General features: G+C 48.0%; 1 protein-coding gene across 2 annotated transcripts in view; it reads left to right on the plus strand.

Moving 5' to 3' along the window:
* CFAP74 (cilia and flagella associated protein 74) overlaps window positions 1-17,159 on the plus strand; it is a 927,349-nt gene that overhangs the window by 11,995 nt on the left and 898,195 nt on the right. For both annotated transcript variants that reach the window (XM_085609345.1, XM_085609347.1), the window contains exon 2: window positions 3,018-3,140. In XM_085609345.1, coding sequence (XP_085465471.1) covers window positions 3,038-3,140 — 103 coding nt within the window. In that variant the 5' untranslated portion in view covers window positions 3,018-3,037. The remainder of the gene's footprint in view (window positions 1-3,017; window positions 3,141-17,159) is intronic.

Below are 17,159 nucleotides of genomic sequence, written 5' to 3' on the forward strand. Positions count from 1 at the left end.
CTAGCTCCTCATGCTCTGCCCACCTCTCCTCCTCCGACGTGGGAGTAGGAGGCCCCTCAATCTCTTCTTCCCAGACCGCTCCCACCCTATGCGCACTCTGCTCCGCCCACCGTGCCTCATTAAGTTGCGCCAAAATGCACTGTTCCCTGATCCGGTCATCCCACGCCAACGCCTCCCAGCTTGGGAGTGGAGGGGGGGGGGGCAGTAGCCCTGAAACCCCCATCCAGGCGGCAAAAACCCATTCTGAGGGGCCAACTCCTGGCCAAGATCCCTGCCAGCCCTCCCTCCCGGAACCACAGCCCCCTGCGCCCCAGAACCGCACCCCGCCAGTGCCGGCGTAGATGCCCTGGACCCCCTGGAGAGGTTGATGGGCGCGTCATTCCATTGCCCCCTGTCCCCAACAGCTTCCCCCATGCCAGCTCCGGCCACCACAGCCTCCACATGTGAGCCCCCACACCCCCCACCCCTCCTCCACTACCCCTGCCTCTCCTAAATCAGCCCCCACTGCCACCTGCTCAGTCCTGGGCCTGCCCCCCCCCCTCCCCCCCACCTCAGTCACTCTGTCTGGGCCACTGCGAGATGTTAGCAGCTCCCCAGTGGCAGCCCCCGAGGGCGCGCGCCCCCCGCCCCCTGTTCCTGAAATTTGAGCGTTGGGAAGCGAAGACACGGAGGCAGGCTCTTCCACCGGGCCCCGCGAGCAGTTACCGCGCGTCGCGTGCCCCTCCCCCTTCCTAGCGCGGCAGTCACTGGCGGCAGCGGCGGCTCCTCCTGGCATGCAAATACCGCCGCCACCACCCCCGCCGAAGCAGCCCGCGGAGCCCTCTCAAACCCCACCCACGCCTCCCCGAGCACACCCGGCCGGAGGAGATCCTCCCGCCCCACGCGCCCCAGCACCAACAAGGCCCGCCTCACCTCCTCGGCCGATGTGCCCGCCATACCGACTCCACCGCCACAAAGCTCCAGCCGTCCAGGAACCACCGACCTGTGGTGCAGGCCTCTCCCGATTGGCTTCTACACTGCACAAATACGCCTCAAAACTCCTAACTGCCTCACTACCACTTCGCAAAAATCCCCTCCCGATGCTGCCGAGCGCAGGAAGAGGAAGTCGCCTTCCTCTCCTGCGCTCTTATACCCACCCCCTAACTCCACCCCTTGACCCTGCCTGGTCCTTTTCCTGGGCGAAATACCCCGAGGGAAGACTAGTCTGCGACTCTGCTTCCCCCAGGGCCCAGCAGTCTTATACTGATAGATTTTTACTTTTGTAAACAACAGAACATGGCCAAATACCCTTCATATTAATTGTATTAATCATTTTACACGTATGTTAAAAATTGGTAGTTTATTCAGTCGGCCTCAAAAACACGTAATGAAATCTGCTGCAAATTACAGAAGAAACCAACTCAGTAGATTGAAATGTTTAATACCTTTTTGAACCATGTTGATGAAGGTACCAAAAGTGAAAAAATATACAGCTGGAGTAAACATGTCAGCATTGCAATGCCCCAAACTGTCTGCAATAGGATGACGGAGTTAACAAGAGGGAATAAATATAGAACACAGCAAGACAAAAGTAAATAAAATGGGAAATAACCTCAGTTTTTAAAGGTTGCAGTTATTCATATTTACGGTCATAATGAAAGCTATTTAGAAGTTATATTCTGGAACTGTAGAGGGATATTTGATGTCAGAGACTGGCGATATGTTATGTTCATGCTGTTGATATATATGTACTGTGAGAGCAAATGGTACTTTATGGTCACTATGGATAACAGCAGCACACTGGAGATAAATATCACTAAACAAGAAGATATTTAGGGGTCTCCAAGTGGTACTTTAAGGTAAAACTGGGAGCTATTTTTTCAGAGATAATACTGGAGAAATTCAAGCTCACATTAGGCGAAATATTAGACTTAAATTTAAGAGTCACATATAAGATATTTAGAGGTAGAAGGTGTGCCATTTCCTTGTGGTTGTTGTGCGGTACATAAACAGCAGTGAAATCTGTGTTACTTTAAACCACACTCGCAGAAATAGTCATGCTACCAGTCTCGATGGGATTTAAAAAGACGATATTTTACAGGTGTACAATATATTTTAGAGTCACATTGGTGGACATTTTAGGCCCACACAATAATATATTAAGGTAACGAGTATATTTCAGGGGCTCACCAGATGAGCTTTTAGGTTATAAACGGCGTATTTTAAGATCATATGGGGTGGGACATTGGAGTCCAGCAAGAGATATCAGAGGCTCAAGCTGCGCGACATTTTATGGGCACACAAGAAACTATGTTGGGCATTACACAGGGTATTTTAAGGAAAACTTGGAGGATATTCTGGAATCCCACTAGATGATAATTCATTATTGAGATCGAACATTATTTCCAAGTCAAATGATCTAACAATTCACAGTCACTTTTGGCATTTTAGGTTCAGGGGACAATATTTTAGAGTTACATTGGGTGCTACTTCCGAGTCAGAATGATACTTTAGAGACACACAGTGGAGAGTTTACTATCACACTGGTGCGTACTTTAGGGTTACAGAAGATATTGTACCCTGTATCCTTTCTTATGGCTGGGATTCACTACATTTGCCCACGGTGTAGGTTTGGAAGCTGGGTAAGGATGCACTTGGTCTCAGGTGCCCATTCCGAGGATGTTGAATATGTGTTGAGAAGTATGCTGCTTGTGAGTTGGGTGAAGTCATGCTTGGCCACGAGTGCATGCTCCTTGGGATTTACCATATTGATAGATCAAGTGATCTGTTTTGTAACATAAAGTGTGAGTACAGTATGTGCAATGCACTCTCCCCTTTAAAATAATGTTATTTGGATGTATTTTCCATTTCAGAAGTGTAATTTATCATTTACGTGTTTGTCTCTTAGTGAAAGTTAAGTTTATATTAAATGCAGGCACAGCCTTTATACCCCAAAGTGGTGTTTATCTTTAAAGCCACCACAACGCTTAGTGTCGCTGGGAATTGTCTTGGCGTGTAACTAAGTTTTATTTTTTTAGGTAGCTCATGAATTTCCCTAATGGAGGACACGGTGGAGCTGAATATGACGGAGAGAAGTGTTGCCTCATCAGTGCAGGGAGATAAGAACATGCCTGACCACTGGAGTGATGGGAGCATTGAAGGTGAGGCAAGTGCTCTGTGCCTGTCAGTTGACCTAAGACAGATGGGATGAGTAATTACACTGAGCACTAAACACATTTTTAGTCCGAACTATGCACTCAGTTAATCCAATTTAAACACAGTCTGTAACCTGAAATACTTTGGGTTATTCGTTAACGAAATATGAAGAACAATACGACCCCTCTTGTGGGGAAGAGGTGGGGAGAATAAAAATAAAATAAATTGACTTACCTGCCACTCCAGCTGAAGTTGCCGGTCGCCTCATGGCTCCTCTCGCGATGGAAAGCACAAGCTCCCCACCCAATCCAGACACTCCTCTCAGACTTTGAGAGCAGCGCAAGATTTGGCCTGAGCAGGATGGTTTGATGCTCGCTCAGGCACAGGGAGTCTGTGCCGTTTCTCCACCTGGTTGTAGAATACAGCCGGGTGGAAAAACCTAAGTACGCATGTCTGTTTGGCCGGCCTATAACGGCCGCCAAATAGACATGCGCGTTTACTGTAGTTCCCCACCACTCCTCTTCTCTGCCATAGCCCGGCCCCACCCTAGGGCTTTGCGGCTCAGAGTATAATAAAATGATAATAACATCGTATTATTATCATTTTATTTATCTGCTGTCTACGAGGAGTGGGGCGACACTCCTCCGCCATTACAAAGGAGCCGCCCCTGCCTCCTCTCTAAGTTTGGACTCTGGGAAGTAGGCAAGTCAAGCAGTCAAGACTTCCTTTTGAAGGCTGGTGTGGGGCAGAACGTATAGTACATGTAGCACATTTGTCACTCTCAATAAATATAATGTCTAAGTAAGACACATACATCTTTATTTATAGTAAGAAAACTTTAATAAATTCTTTGGCACAATAAGTGTTCTGATGATTCTTCTCTGATGAGTTAAATTACTGTAAATGCCAGCATCATAGATCAGGTTGCGGAAATATAGTTTTAGACTGCAAGGAATGACACAGTTTGTGAATCGTGAATGTGGAAAAATTTCAAAAGACCGTAAAGCTTCGCATTCTGTCACACCCGAAAATAAATATGGCATCACATGAATATGCACTGACCCTCATTTTTTTCCTACTTGGATAATTGTTTGCCCTTCTTGCAATATAACATTACATCGTTTTAATCTTTGTATGCTTTTTTCCTAAACACATTTTATTAACATTTAAGTATTAATTGCATACAATTTGTGTCAGAGCTCTTTTAGCCAACAGTAACATTACAGTAGTTAACTCTTTATTATTTTCAGTAGAATGTCATATAGGTGATTTACTTCATTTTACACCTGCTCATTACTTAGACCAGATGGTTCATCTTTCATGACTGGTCCATTACCTTTCATGGTACCTCATGCCCGTTCATCCTCGGCAATAACCCATTAGGCTCTTCAGCAGTTCCTTAAAGGTTCACTCCTCAAATTTATTTTCCTCCTTCCCCGAACATTTTATGACACCCATGCCTCATGTATCACTTTTCGGCGAGCATGCACAAGTCCATATTCATTTTCCAAGCCCCCCTGTATGTGCCACTTGTTTTTCCCAATATTTGCCAATGCCCCTCCTGCCGGCCATTAGTCCTGGAACATTTTTCTCCCTAGGCCCTGGTGGTTTGATTCTATACCTTGGTCCAGAAAGTTTGTATGTGGGGACATTCCCATAGTACGTCAATAAGAGTTCCAGTTTGAATGCAACCTCTGAGCCAGCTGTCCTCTCCTGACCTCCCTAATTTCATTAGACGATCCCCGGTGCAGTGTGTGCGATGCCAACGCTTTAATTGGACAAGTCTAAAACCAGCCCTAATTGCCACTTCCTACGGATGTCTGCTGCCGTCAGCCCAGTCTTCCACATCCAGTATGCCTGTGTTTCGCTCTCATTTAACTTTTAGTGTTGTGAGCTCTATTACTAAGCAGGGTTTTTTATATTTGGGATAAGGTACCTCTGTGAAAGGGAGCAGCAATAATTCTAAATAATTAGAAATGGGGGTCTCTAGTTGGCAGAAGAAGGGACCCTTGCTTCTAGTCAGGGTAAGGGGGATACACACTTTAGATAACCCCTGCTCACCTCCTGGGTAGCTTGGCACGAGCAGACAGACTTATCCCACAGGCAATATGTAAAGTATTTGTACTCAAAACACACAGTAATACAGTGATAGCACCACAAATGGACCCCACACCAGTTTAGAAAAAGAAAGTAACTTTATCTGAACTCAGCAATACCAAAATGACAAAAATCCAACATACATGTAATAAGGATATGACTTTTAAAAGGTTTCAAGCAACTTGGCCCATAGGAAACAATGGATGCGTGATTCTACACAAAGTACCTGCAGGTGCTTCAAAATTCACAAGGCCAAACAGCTGCAGAGAGGGGAAGCATCAAGAAACAAAGAGATGCGTCAGTTCCTGAGTCCTTGGGGAGGTGATGCTACAGGTCTGCTGCACGCAGGAGAAGTGATGCGTCGAATCCGGACTATAGGGGGAAGTGATGTGTCGACTCCAAGACAATTCTGATCCGCAGGTGATACGTTGAGAAAACTTGCCACACAGGTGCTCTGCGTGGAAATCCTGGATGCGGTGGCGATCGATGCGGCAGCGGGAAGCGGCGCTGCGTCAGTTACTTCAGCCACTATCCCACGATGCGTCGGTTCATGCAGTTGCAGACGCTGCGTTGTCTCTGCTGCGGCGTGGTGGTGGTGCGTGGAAATTCTTCCTGTACGGCGGTGCTGCATCAGAAAAACAGCCGCAAGAAGGGCAATGCGTCGATTTCTTCAGGTTCTTCCAGCAAGAACAACCTCCCGAGGCCCAAAACTTGAATAGGCACCTCCTGGCAGGTCAGAACTCTCAGCCGCAGAGTTCAGGAGAGCTGGGGGGGAAGCCTTTGTGTCCCTGAGACTTAAGAACAGGAGGCCAGCACATACTGGCCTTTGGAGATTTTTCTTCAAGCAGGTTCACAGCAAAGGTCGAGTCTTTGTCCTTTCCTTGGCAGAAACAGCAACTGCAGGCCAACCCCACACAGCACACAGCAAAGGGGCAGTACTCCTCCTCACAGCTCTTCTCCTTGGCAAAGGTTCCTCTTGAGTCCAGAAGTATGCTAAAGTTCTGGGGTTTAAGGTGTCTTTTGCCATTTTGTCTTTGTTCTCTTTGTGTAAGGGTCTCTGAGCCCATTCAAAACCAGTTCTGTCCTCACTGGTGCAGTATGACCACAGGGGGTGGAGACAGCATTGTGCAAGGGAGACCAGCCCTATTCAGGTGCAAGGAAAACTCCTCCCACTACTCTAAATGCAGCTAAGGTCTATTCAGCTCAGCTCTGAGTCATCCAGGAAGGGCCAGGCACACCTTAACCCACCCAGTGGCTGTCTACAGTGAATGCACATCCCTAGCACCTATCACTCCAAAACCAGACAGTCAATCCACAAACAGGCAGAGGCACACAGAATGGTTAAACAAGAAAATGCCTACACTCTAGAAGTGCATTTTCAAGCACACAATTTAAAAACCTCTTTACTAAAAGATGTGTTATTAAATTCTAAGTTCAGAGAGCCTAAACTTTATTCTCCATCTTTTCCCAATGGGAAGTGATACTTGTAAGATGTTACAAAGTATTTCCAAATCAATCCTATGGGACAGATAGCCTTTCAATAGTGTTAAACGAAATTGGCAGTATTTCACTATCAGGACATGTCACACACGTCAGTACATGTCCTACCTTTCACATATACTAAACCCTGCCCATGGGGGTACCTTGGCCGTACCACAGGGGTGACTAACATGTAAGAAAAGGGAAGGTTAGGGCCTGGTAAGTAGGTGCACCTTTCAGGTCAAAACCAAAGGAAATGATGGACAGAGTGTTGAACATTGCAAGCACTCACCCCCAGTCAACTGATCTGGGTTTAATCCATCACCGTTCTTTAGCCCACTCTGCCACCCCAGTTCAGACATGGTCATATGCAAATCAGTCTGACCCTGTGCCTCATGGGAACAGTCCAGCCCGAACTGCCAAGCCATGTCTTCCCTGGACCGGAAACAAGCTTCCTAGGACCGGTTTCTGGCATTTCAGCCGTCTTCAGCCAGGCTTGCTTGAATCCAGTGGCAAAGTGAGCAGTGGCCTTTCTCTAGTGCCAATTTACCAACATTCTACCTATCGCTGTATGTTCCATACATCCTCATATTCTAAGCATCAGCGAATAAGCACATTGTCAAACATGCAGCACAAGATACAAACAAAACCCAAGAGCACACAAACTTAAAATGGAATGATGAAGGTGTCCCTCCTAGGTGGAGGACAGGAAGCGACAAAATAACCTCCATAATTATGCAGAGTAAATAACGAAATGAGCCCGAATAATAAGCGCACAAGCAACGTATTTGCACCTACACTTACCTGCGTCATTCATGAAATAGCCATAGCGGCCCCCAAATGAGCTTCCTTTCCTTGCAAATATCCCTGCATGATGCAAACAGGGTAAAGTAAACCCATACTTGTGCACCTCCACTCCTGCACACAGTTGACTTACAGAGGAAAAAGACACAAGAACACAAACAATTTACATGGAATAGTAACCAAACATCCATGAATGCATCAAAAAAGCAGAGGAGCTTAAACATTAAGCATTATTACTTACCTAACCTCACCCCCCTGCAGAGTGCTGGGGAACAAAAGCCCCGTTTTGGTACCAGACTCTGTGCCAGATGTCCAACCGTTTTTTTGCAGTCGCAAACGGGAAATCGGCCCATTTGTGACCGTTAAATAGGTCTGGCCCATGTACAAACCCAATTTTGTGAGTCAGTAACCTATCACCAACTCGCAAAATAGGGCTTGCGACTCGCTATTAGGAAGGGGCGTGCCAAGTGCATCCCTTCCTAATAGTGAGTCCCAATGGTATGTACCATTGTTTTGCGACCACAATTGCAGTCGCAAAACACTTGCAATTGAGCACCTAATTTAAGTAGGTGGTAAGCCAATTCGCAAACAGGAAGGGCTTTGTGACTGGCATTCAAAATATTTTTATAAGAGCCGGCAGTGGTCCCATGGACCACTGCCTACTCTTAAACAATGAAAGAGTAACGTTTCATTTTTTTAAAAAAAAATGCATCCTGTTTTCCTTTAAGGATTTATTTTTTTTAAACTGCTTTTTTTTAAAAAGCAGTCATAGACCTGGTGGTCTGCTGATTCGGGAGCGGTAGCCATTCCTAATGGGGTCGCAAATTGCACCTGCCACATGAATATTAATGAGGCAGGCGATTTTTGACTCCATTAGGAATTGCAAATGGTGTCTGAGACACTGTTGTACGTTCCTATTTGCGAGTCGCAAAACAATGCAATTTGCGACTCGCAATCTGGCCCTCCGTATCCAATAAAAATTTGGGAGAAGTGAAAGTACTGGACGTGCAAACAAATAGAATCATCATGGAAGGATTGGTGGAGAACACGCTCTATATATAAGGAAAGGATTGTTACAGGGTTAGTCTTCACACAACCCACCAATTGGCCGCAATACAAAGTAGGCAAACAAATCTGCACTCTCATAGATTGTGTCCGCTTTCTTAGTCACCGACTGCTTAGCAATAAATGAACCAGACCACCACACCACTAGGCAGAAAATCCTAAAGTGAACAAATCTACAGGCAGTACATACACACTCATGACAGCTAGCACCAGCAGACTCAGGAAGGCAACATGGCAGTCTATGTCTCCTATTTGTGACTGTCACCTCCAGGCACAGAGTCTGTATACACACTTTTAGTTTCTATAAAAGTCCCAAGTTAATCAGAAATGTACAGAACGTGACTCATCCCAGAATAACTACCTGGTTTCTCAGGTCCAAGTCACTATCTGTTTCAGCTGTGGCTAAAAACTCTTCAAGAACAAAGGCACATTCCATTAACCTACTGTGTTCTTTTAGGTCTTGCCTAGGCAGCGCATGCGCTGTCTCTCGTGACATGCTGTATCTACTGTATGGGCTTTCAGCATGCTCATCCATTTTGATTTGTTCCTTCATGTGCGTTTCGAACTTCCTTTGTTTTCGTTGGTGAGTAGTTTACATTTGTCCCTCCTTTTGTTGTTCTGGTCACGCTCTGGAGACCAGCCCTGCTACATTGATCACTTCACTATCTGCCATGTAATTTGGTTTCGGCACACTACTTTTTGTTTTGACTGGGCTTGTTTGGCTTTCTCAACATGCTCAGTCAAGGGCTGCCAATCATATACTTATCTTGTTTCTAACTTTCTTTGGTTTCACAAGTGCTTTTTCAGCTGGAGGCTATGTTGTTTTTCATCCTATAACATTTTTGGTTTCACTATTTCAAATGCCCAAACCTTAAATAAGATACTTACTTAATTAAAGTGTGGTTTAAGAAGACAGCAGACAGTAGGATCAACCTATTTACATTCTGATTTTGACAGCGTGATTATTTGGATACAATTATAGGGGTGAACACGATGTTATTGCTCTGTTTTATGAAAATGGAAGCAGCTTTAAGATGCGCCCATTCATCTTTTGATGCTTTCTTTTAGGCTTCAATCGTTGGTGAAATAAAACCAATATTGTGCTCTCCAAACACAGCCTGTAATGTGAGGTCACAATATAACGTGCAAGTAGACAGTGCAACACCACCTCAGCACCACCGCAACACCACCGCAGCACCACCACAGCACCACCTGAACATCACTCTGCAGAACCTGAGCACCACCACAACACCAGCACAGCATCACTCAGCCCCAACGCAGTACCACCCCGGCACCAGCGCAGCACCACCTCAGCACCAGCGCAGCACCACCTCAGAACCAGCGCAGCACCACCTCAGCACTAGCACACCACCTCAGCACCAGCACACCACCTCAGCACTACCACTGCACCAGTGCAGCACCACCTTACTACCAGTACAGCGCTACACTCAGCATTAGCACTGCACAAGCACAGCTTCACTCAGTGCCATACCAGCATTACTCAGCAACAGCGCACCACCTCAGCACAGCACCACCACAGCACCACCTTACTACCAGTGCAGCACTACACTCAGCATCTGTGCAGCACAAGCACCGCATCACTCAGCGCCACCACAGCATCACTCAGCACCACCTCAGCACCAGCGCAGCACCACTTCCGCATCAGTGCACCACCACCACCAGTACAGCACCAACTCAGCACCAGTGCAGTCCCACCACAGCATCAGGGCAGCACCATCTCAGCACCAGCACAGCTCCACCTCAGTAGCAACTCAGCACCAATGCGACAAAACTTCAGCATTAGCGCAGCACCAGTGCATCATCACTTCAGCACCAATGCAGCACCAACTCAACATCAGCAAGGAACCGCCTCCTTATCAGTGCACCACCAGTGCAGCACCAGTGCAGCACCACCACAGGATCAGTGCAGCACCAACTCAGCATCAGTGCAGCATCACCTCAGCATCAGTGCAGCATCACCTCAGCACAGCACCAACTTAACATCACTCAGTACCACCTGAGCACTGGCTCAGCACCACCTAAGCACCAGCACAGCACTACTACCTCAGCATGACTCAGCAACACTACAGCATCAGTCAGTAACACCACAGCATCACTCAGCACCACCACTCTGCACCACCTCGACATCACTCAACAATACCACAGCACCACCTCTGAATCAGTACAGTATCACCTTTGCATCAGTGCCCCATCACCAGCACAGCACCAACTCGGCACCAGCGCAGCACCAAATCATCACCAACACAGCACCACTTCAGCATTAACGCAGCACCACCTCAGCACCAGCACATCATCACATCAGCACAGCACCAACTCAGCATCACTCAGCACCACCTCAGTATCACTCAGCACCACCTGAGCACCACCTCCGCACAAGCACACCACCACCTTAGCTACACTTCAGCACCAGTGCAGCACAGCCTCCGCATCAGTGCAGCACCACCTCAATATCAGGGCAGAACCTACTCCGCATTAGCATAGCACCACCTCAGGATCAGCACAGCATCACCTGAGCACCATCTCAGTATTAGCACAGCACCACCTCCTCATCAGTGCACCACCACTTGAGCAGCATCAACTCAGCACCAACACAGCACCTCCTCAATATCAGCACAGTACCATCTCAGCATCAGCACAGCACCACCTCCGCATCAGTGGACCGCTACTAGCGCAGCCCCACCTCAGCACCAGCGCAGCCCCACCTGAGCACCACGCTACCCCACTTCAGCAGCAATTCAGCACCACTTCAGCAGCAGTGCAGCACCTCCTCAACATCATTCAGCACCACCTCAATATCACTCAGCATCACCTGAGCACAACCTCAGCATCAGCACAGCACCACCTCAGCATCAGAGCAGCACCACGTCAGCACCAGTGCAGCACCACCTCAGCACCAGTCCAGCTGCACCTCAGTAGCAACTCGGCACCAACGCATCACCACTTCAGCATCATCGCAGCACCACCTCCGAATCAGTGCAGCATCACCATAGCACCAGCTCACCATCACTCTGCACCACCTGAGCACCAGCGCAGCACCACCACCTCAGCATGACTCAACACCACCACAGCATCACTCACCATCACCTCAGCATCAGCACAATGTCATCTGAGCACCACCACAGCATCAGCACAGCACCACGTCCTCATCAGTGCACCACCACCAGTGCAGCACCACCTCAGCATCAGCGCAGCACCACCTCAGTACCAGCACAGCACCACTTCAGCATCAGCACAGCACCATCTCAGCATCAGCACAGCACCACCTCCGCATCACTCACTTTCACCTCAGCATCAGCACAACACCACCTGAGCACCACCACAGCACCCCCTCACCATCAGCACAGCACCACGTCCTCATCATTTGTTTTCTTTTTCTTGCTTCTCTGACTTTTAGATCCTCTCAAATTGCGACTCTAGTATTGGTCACTCTAATAGCACCTTTGATGGGTATTATTTGTCTTTTGAACTCTCGACTCATATGTTCATTGCATGACTGCGTTACTGTATTCTATTATGATCATGTAAAGCGCTCTTACACCTACGGGTCTAGCTAGCGCTATATATATAAAACTTATATAAATAAATCAGTGCACCACCACCACCAGTGCAGCACCACCTTAGCATCAGCGCAGCACCACCTCAGCACTAGAGCAGCCCCACCTCAGCAGCAACTCGGCACCAACACAGCACCACTACAGCATCAGCGCAGCACCACCTCAGTGCAGCATCACCTGAGCACAGCATCAACTTCGCATCACCTGAGCACCATGTCAGCACCACCAGAGCACAGGCACAGCATCACCACCTCAGCGGGACTCAGTACCACCTCAGCATCACTCAGCGCCACCTCCGCATCACTCAGCACTGCCTCAGCACCACTTAGCACCACCTCAGCATAATTCAGCACCACCTCAGCATAATTCAGCACCACCTCAGTATCACTCAGCATTACCTGAGCACCACGACAGCACCATCTCAGCATCAGCACACCACTACTTCATCAGTGAACCACCACCACCAGTGCAGCACCAACTCAGCATCAGAGCAGCATTTTCTCAGCACCAACGCAGCACCAATTCAGCACCAGCGCAGCATTACCTCAACATCAGCACAGCACTATCTCAGCATCAGCACAATACCACATGCACATCAGTGCACCACCACCAGCGCAGCACCTGTACAGCACCACCTCAGCAGCAGCGCAGCACCACCTCAATAGCAACTCAGCACCAACACAGCACTACTTCAGCATTAGCACAGCACCACCTCGGCACCAGTGCAGCATCACCTCAACACACACACACACAGCACCATCACTCAGCAACACCTGAGCACCAGCGCGGAACCACACAAGCACCACCCAACCATCACTCAGCACCACCTCAATATCACTCAGCACCACGTGAGCACCACCTCATCAACAGTGCAGCACCACCTCAGCATTAGTGCACCACCACCAGTGCAGCCACATCTCAGCACCAGGGCAGCCCAACTTCAGCACCAGCGCAACCCCACCTCAGCAGCAATTCGGCACCAACGCAGCACCACTTCAGCATCAGCGCAGCACCACCTCAACATCAGCGCAGCATCACCTCAGCACAAACTCAGCATCACTCAGCACCACCTGAGCACCAGCGCAGCACCACCACCTCAGCATGACGCAGCACCACCTCAGCATCATTCGGCACCACCTCAGTATCCCTCAGCATCACCTGAGCACCACCAGAGTACCATCTCTGCATCAGCACAGCACCACCTCCTCATCAGTGCACCACCACCAAAGCAGGATCACATCAGCACCACCTCAGAACCAGCGCAGCACTATCTCTGCATCAGCACAGCATCATCTCAGCATCAGCACAGCACCATCTCCACATCAGTGTATCACCACTATCGCAGCCCCACCTCTGCAGAAATTCAGCACCAACACAGCACCACTTCAGCATCAGCACAGCACCACCTCAGCACATCACCAACTCAGCATCCCTCAGCACCACCTGAGCATCCGCTCAGCACCACCTGAGGACCCGCTCAGCACCACCACCTCAGCATGACTCTGCGCCACCACAGCATCACTCAGCACAGCATCACTCAGCGTTACCACAGCATAATTCAGCACCACCTCAGCACCAGTGCAGAATCTCCTCAGCATCACTCAACACCACCACAGCCCCACCTACGCATCAGTGCACCACCACCAGCGCATCACCAACTCAGCACCAGCCCAGTCCACCACAGCATCAGCGCAGCAGCCCCGCGGCACCAGCACCCGCACAGCACTACTGCAGCACCAGCAAAGCACCACCACAGCATCAACTCAGCACTACTTCCACATTAGCGCAATACCACCTTAGCACCAGTGCAGAATCACCTCAGCAGCACCAGTCACCATCACTCAGCACCACCTGAGCACCACCTCTGCACAAGCATACCACCACCTCAGCACCAGTGCAGCACCACCTCAGCACCATCAAAGCATCACTCAGCACCACCTTAGAATCACTCCGCTCCACCTCAGTATCACTCAGCACCACCACAGCACCACCTCAGCGCCATCACAGCATCAGCGCATCACCACCTCAGCATCAGCGCAGTTCCAGCTGAGCATCACCCCAGCACCACCTCAATATCAGTGCACCACCAACAGTAAAGCAACAACTCGTAATCAGCACAGCACCACCTCAGCACCAGCGCAGTACCACCTCATCATCAGCACCACACCATCTCAGCATCAGCACAGCATCACCTATACATCAGTTCAGTACCTCGGAATCTGGCATCGAGTTGATTCTCCCCTAGTTTCCGTCCACAGCTCATGTTGTAATTCAGATACTATTTCCCAACCTCCAACCTCCCGCTGTTTATGTCCCCCCTCCATAACAAAAAAAAGCTATAACAAACGAGCATTAGAATAGGCACGAAGATGTTGCCAGCATTACACGGACAACAAAAACTAGAAGACATTTTTTATGTTAATTCTTTTTTTAATAGGGTCGTTAAGTTGTACATAATGTCTTCTTGGTTATAAATAAGGTAACAAAAATGCTTATAACACTTTTTTATTATAACTTTTCAAGATGTGCACAGCAGCCACAATGCTCTACGACATAGCTTAAAGACATTGGCTCTCGCTAAACACTTATAAGGTCTCAAGGGTGAGACCTATTGGCTATGCCAATGCTTGTTTCATGTTCGTATGTCATTTTCAGGAACTTGCATACATGCCGTATGTTTTTGTTATTGCCCTGGCTCAGGACACACTCACACCCCACAACATGCGATCCAGATTTCTTCTGGTGACACATGAATGTTAGGCGTTTTAGCAGACATGCTCCCGTCTTTGATATATTCACGCCCACTGGAATTATGCTGTATGGAAGGCCCAAATAATGCATCAGAGTTGACTAAATTATGTGTCAAAAGACACATTTGATTTCAATATTGCCTCACTATTGTGGCTATTTTTTTTACGCATTGTAACACTTTCTGGGTGACCAGTCAACCTTTGCGGAAGCCCTTTTGAAGTTTAGTACCTTTTTTTTATATATATGTTATTGGTTTTTACCAAAATGAACACAGGTCTGTGTAACAAGCACTCAAAGATGTCTTCATGCATCACAAGTATATTAACATAATCATTCAAAGATGTGGAAATTACAGTCGGACTCACTGCATTCATGTTCCCATTATAGCGACTCTTTTAAAGGTAATATAAAAACAATAGGCTGTATTATTCTTGAACTGTGTGGACCCTGGTTTCTGTAGGCCCTGCAGATAAAGCCAAGTCATCATCTTCATGTTCCATGCAGTAATAAGCCCCCCAGCGCCGCCAGATCTTTGTAAATTTGCGTGGGCAACCCACTTCTTTGATATACCATCTTTTCTGCTGCCATATATAGATCCATCCCATGGTGCTACTCCCACAGGGATGATGTCTCTGTGGTGTCCCAGTATCTTACTACATCTCATTTGGCCACCAGGAGGCCCAGTACACAAAAGATAGGTTTGGCTCGGGGGAGGTCTATGTCATTAGGGTTACCGAGGAGTATAAATTTGAGGTCCAGTAGGAGTAGTTCCTCCAGTATATTGGAGAGCTCTGTGACAATCTCAGTCCAAAAAGTCTGTATGAAAAGGCAGACCCAGATAGTGTGTAGGAATGCATACCATTCTCCCAGACATCTTAGGCAATGTGGGTGTCGGGCCTTACCTATGATATGTATTTTGTGATGAACATAATAGGTCCTATGCAACACCTTGAATTGAATGAGTCGTAGGCATGTCCTCCAAATCACCCAAATCCTTCCACCACCTCTTTCTTAAGCACACTAGTGTGTCTGGCATGTTGGTATTAAAAGTCCGGTATGTGTGTGAAACTGCCTTTCTTTCTAATGCTTCTATCAGGATACATCCCTCCAACAGGGCATATTCCGGGATTTCATCTGTGTCAATTCCCTCTGCCTGCCAGGCATGACATTGTTGCGCAGACTTGTGGAATTGGACAGGTTGTAGTTGGTATTATAGTTGCAGTGTTGAGAAGAATATCATTTTCTCTTACTCCAGTATGTCTCCTACTGTGGTTTTACAAATTGTGCCCATGACTCGAAACCATGAAGTTTGGAGACTGCTCCCAACAATCTATCCTTCCACAGAGGGGTCTCCGATGTAATCTTACCAGTCCAGCCCAACTCATCCTTTTTATGGTCTTTTTTCCACAGTAGCAGGGACACTTGTGTAGCCGGGGCTAAGGCTTGGGCGCCCCCTCCCCCATACAAATAGTGTAGGTGTGTATGTTTCTCCAACCCTGTTCTTTCAAGACAATATGTAGGGTGGTCTTGTGGAGAATAGATCCAGTTGTTTATGGCGATTAAATGAGACGCCCAATAGTAGCCTTCGATATCTTGCAGTGCTAGGCCTCCGTTATATTGCGAACTTTGTAGACTGCAGAGTGATATTACGGGATGGCCTCCATCCCATAGGAGCATCTGCAGCCTTTTATTAATTGCAGCAAAGACAGACCTGTCTACTGGGTAGTAAGTGTTCTGGAAAGCATATAGCAATTAGGGTAAGGTAATCATTTTGAAGCGGGCAGTGTTGCCTATCAGCATTAGGTGGAGGCCTCTCCAATGCTCAACGTCTGATAGAAAGTTGGCAAGCACTCACCCAATATTATGTGAGATGCAGATCTCCTTTTGGGTGGTCATGAAGATACCCAAATATTGGAAGCCTTCAGTTGATATTCGAATACCCAGCGGAAGTGACAACACCGGGACTGGGACATGTGGGGCATAGGCTACTGATTTGGCCCAGTTGATGGTATAGCCGGAGTGGGCCCCGTATTTGTCTATTACTTCAAAGAGAGCCGGGATGGTAGCTTCGGGTTTTGGTACATAGATTGCAGATCTCCCGAGGCTTCGCCGGGAGCAACGGTGTTTCTTTTACTTCCCTGACGTCTTGTTTTAATTGACTTGTGCCTACCTGCGCATTTCGCTCAGCGCTCAGGAACCAGCGCCAGCAACTTCCTGGCTGCCCCTTCGCCTGCTTTCACGACCCAGACAGCC

The sequence above is a fragment of the Triturus cristatus genome, chromosome 1_2 (assembly GCF_964204655.1).
Source record: "Triturus cristatus chromosome 1_2, aTriCri1.1, whole genome shotgun sequence".
Lineage (NCBI taxonomy): Eukaryota > Metazoa > Chordata > Amphibia > Caudata > Salamandridae > Triturus > Triturus cristatus.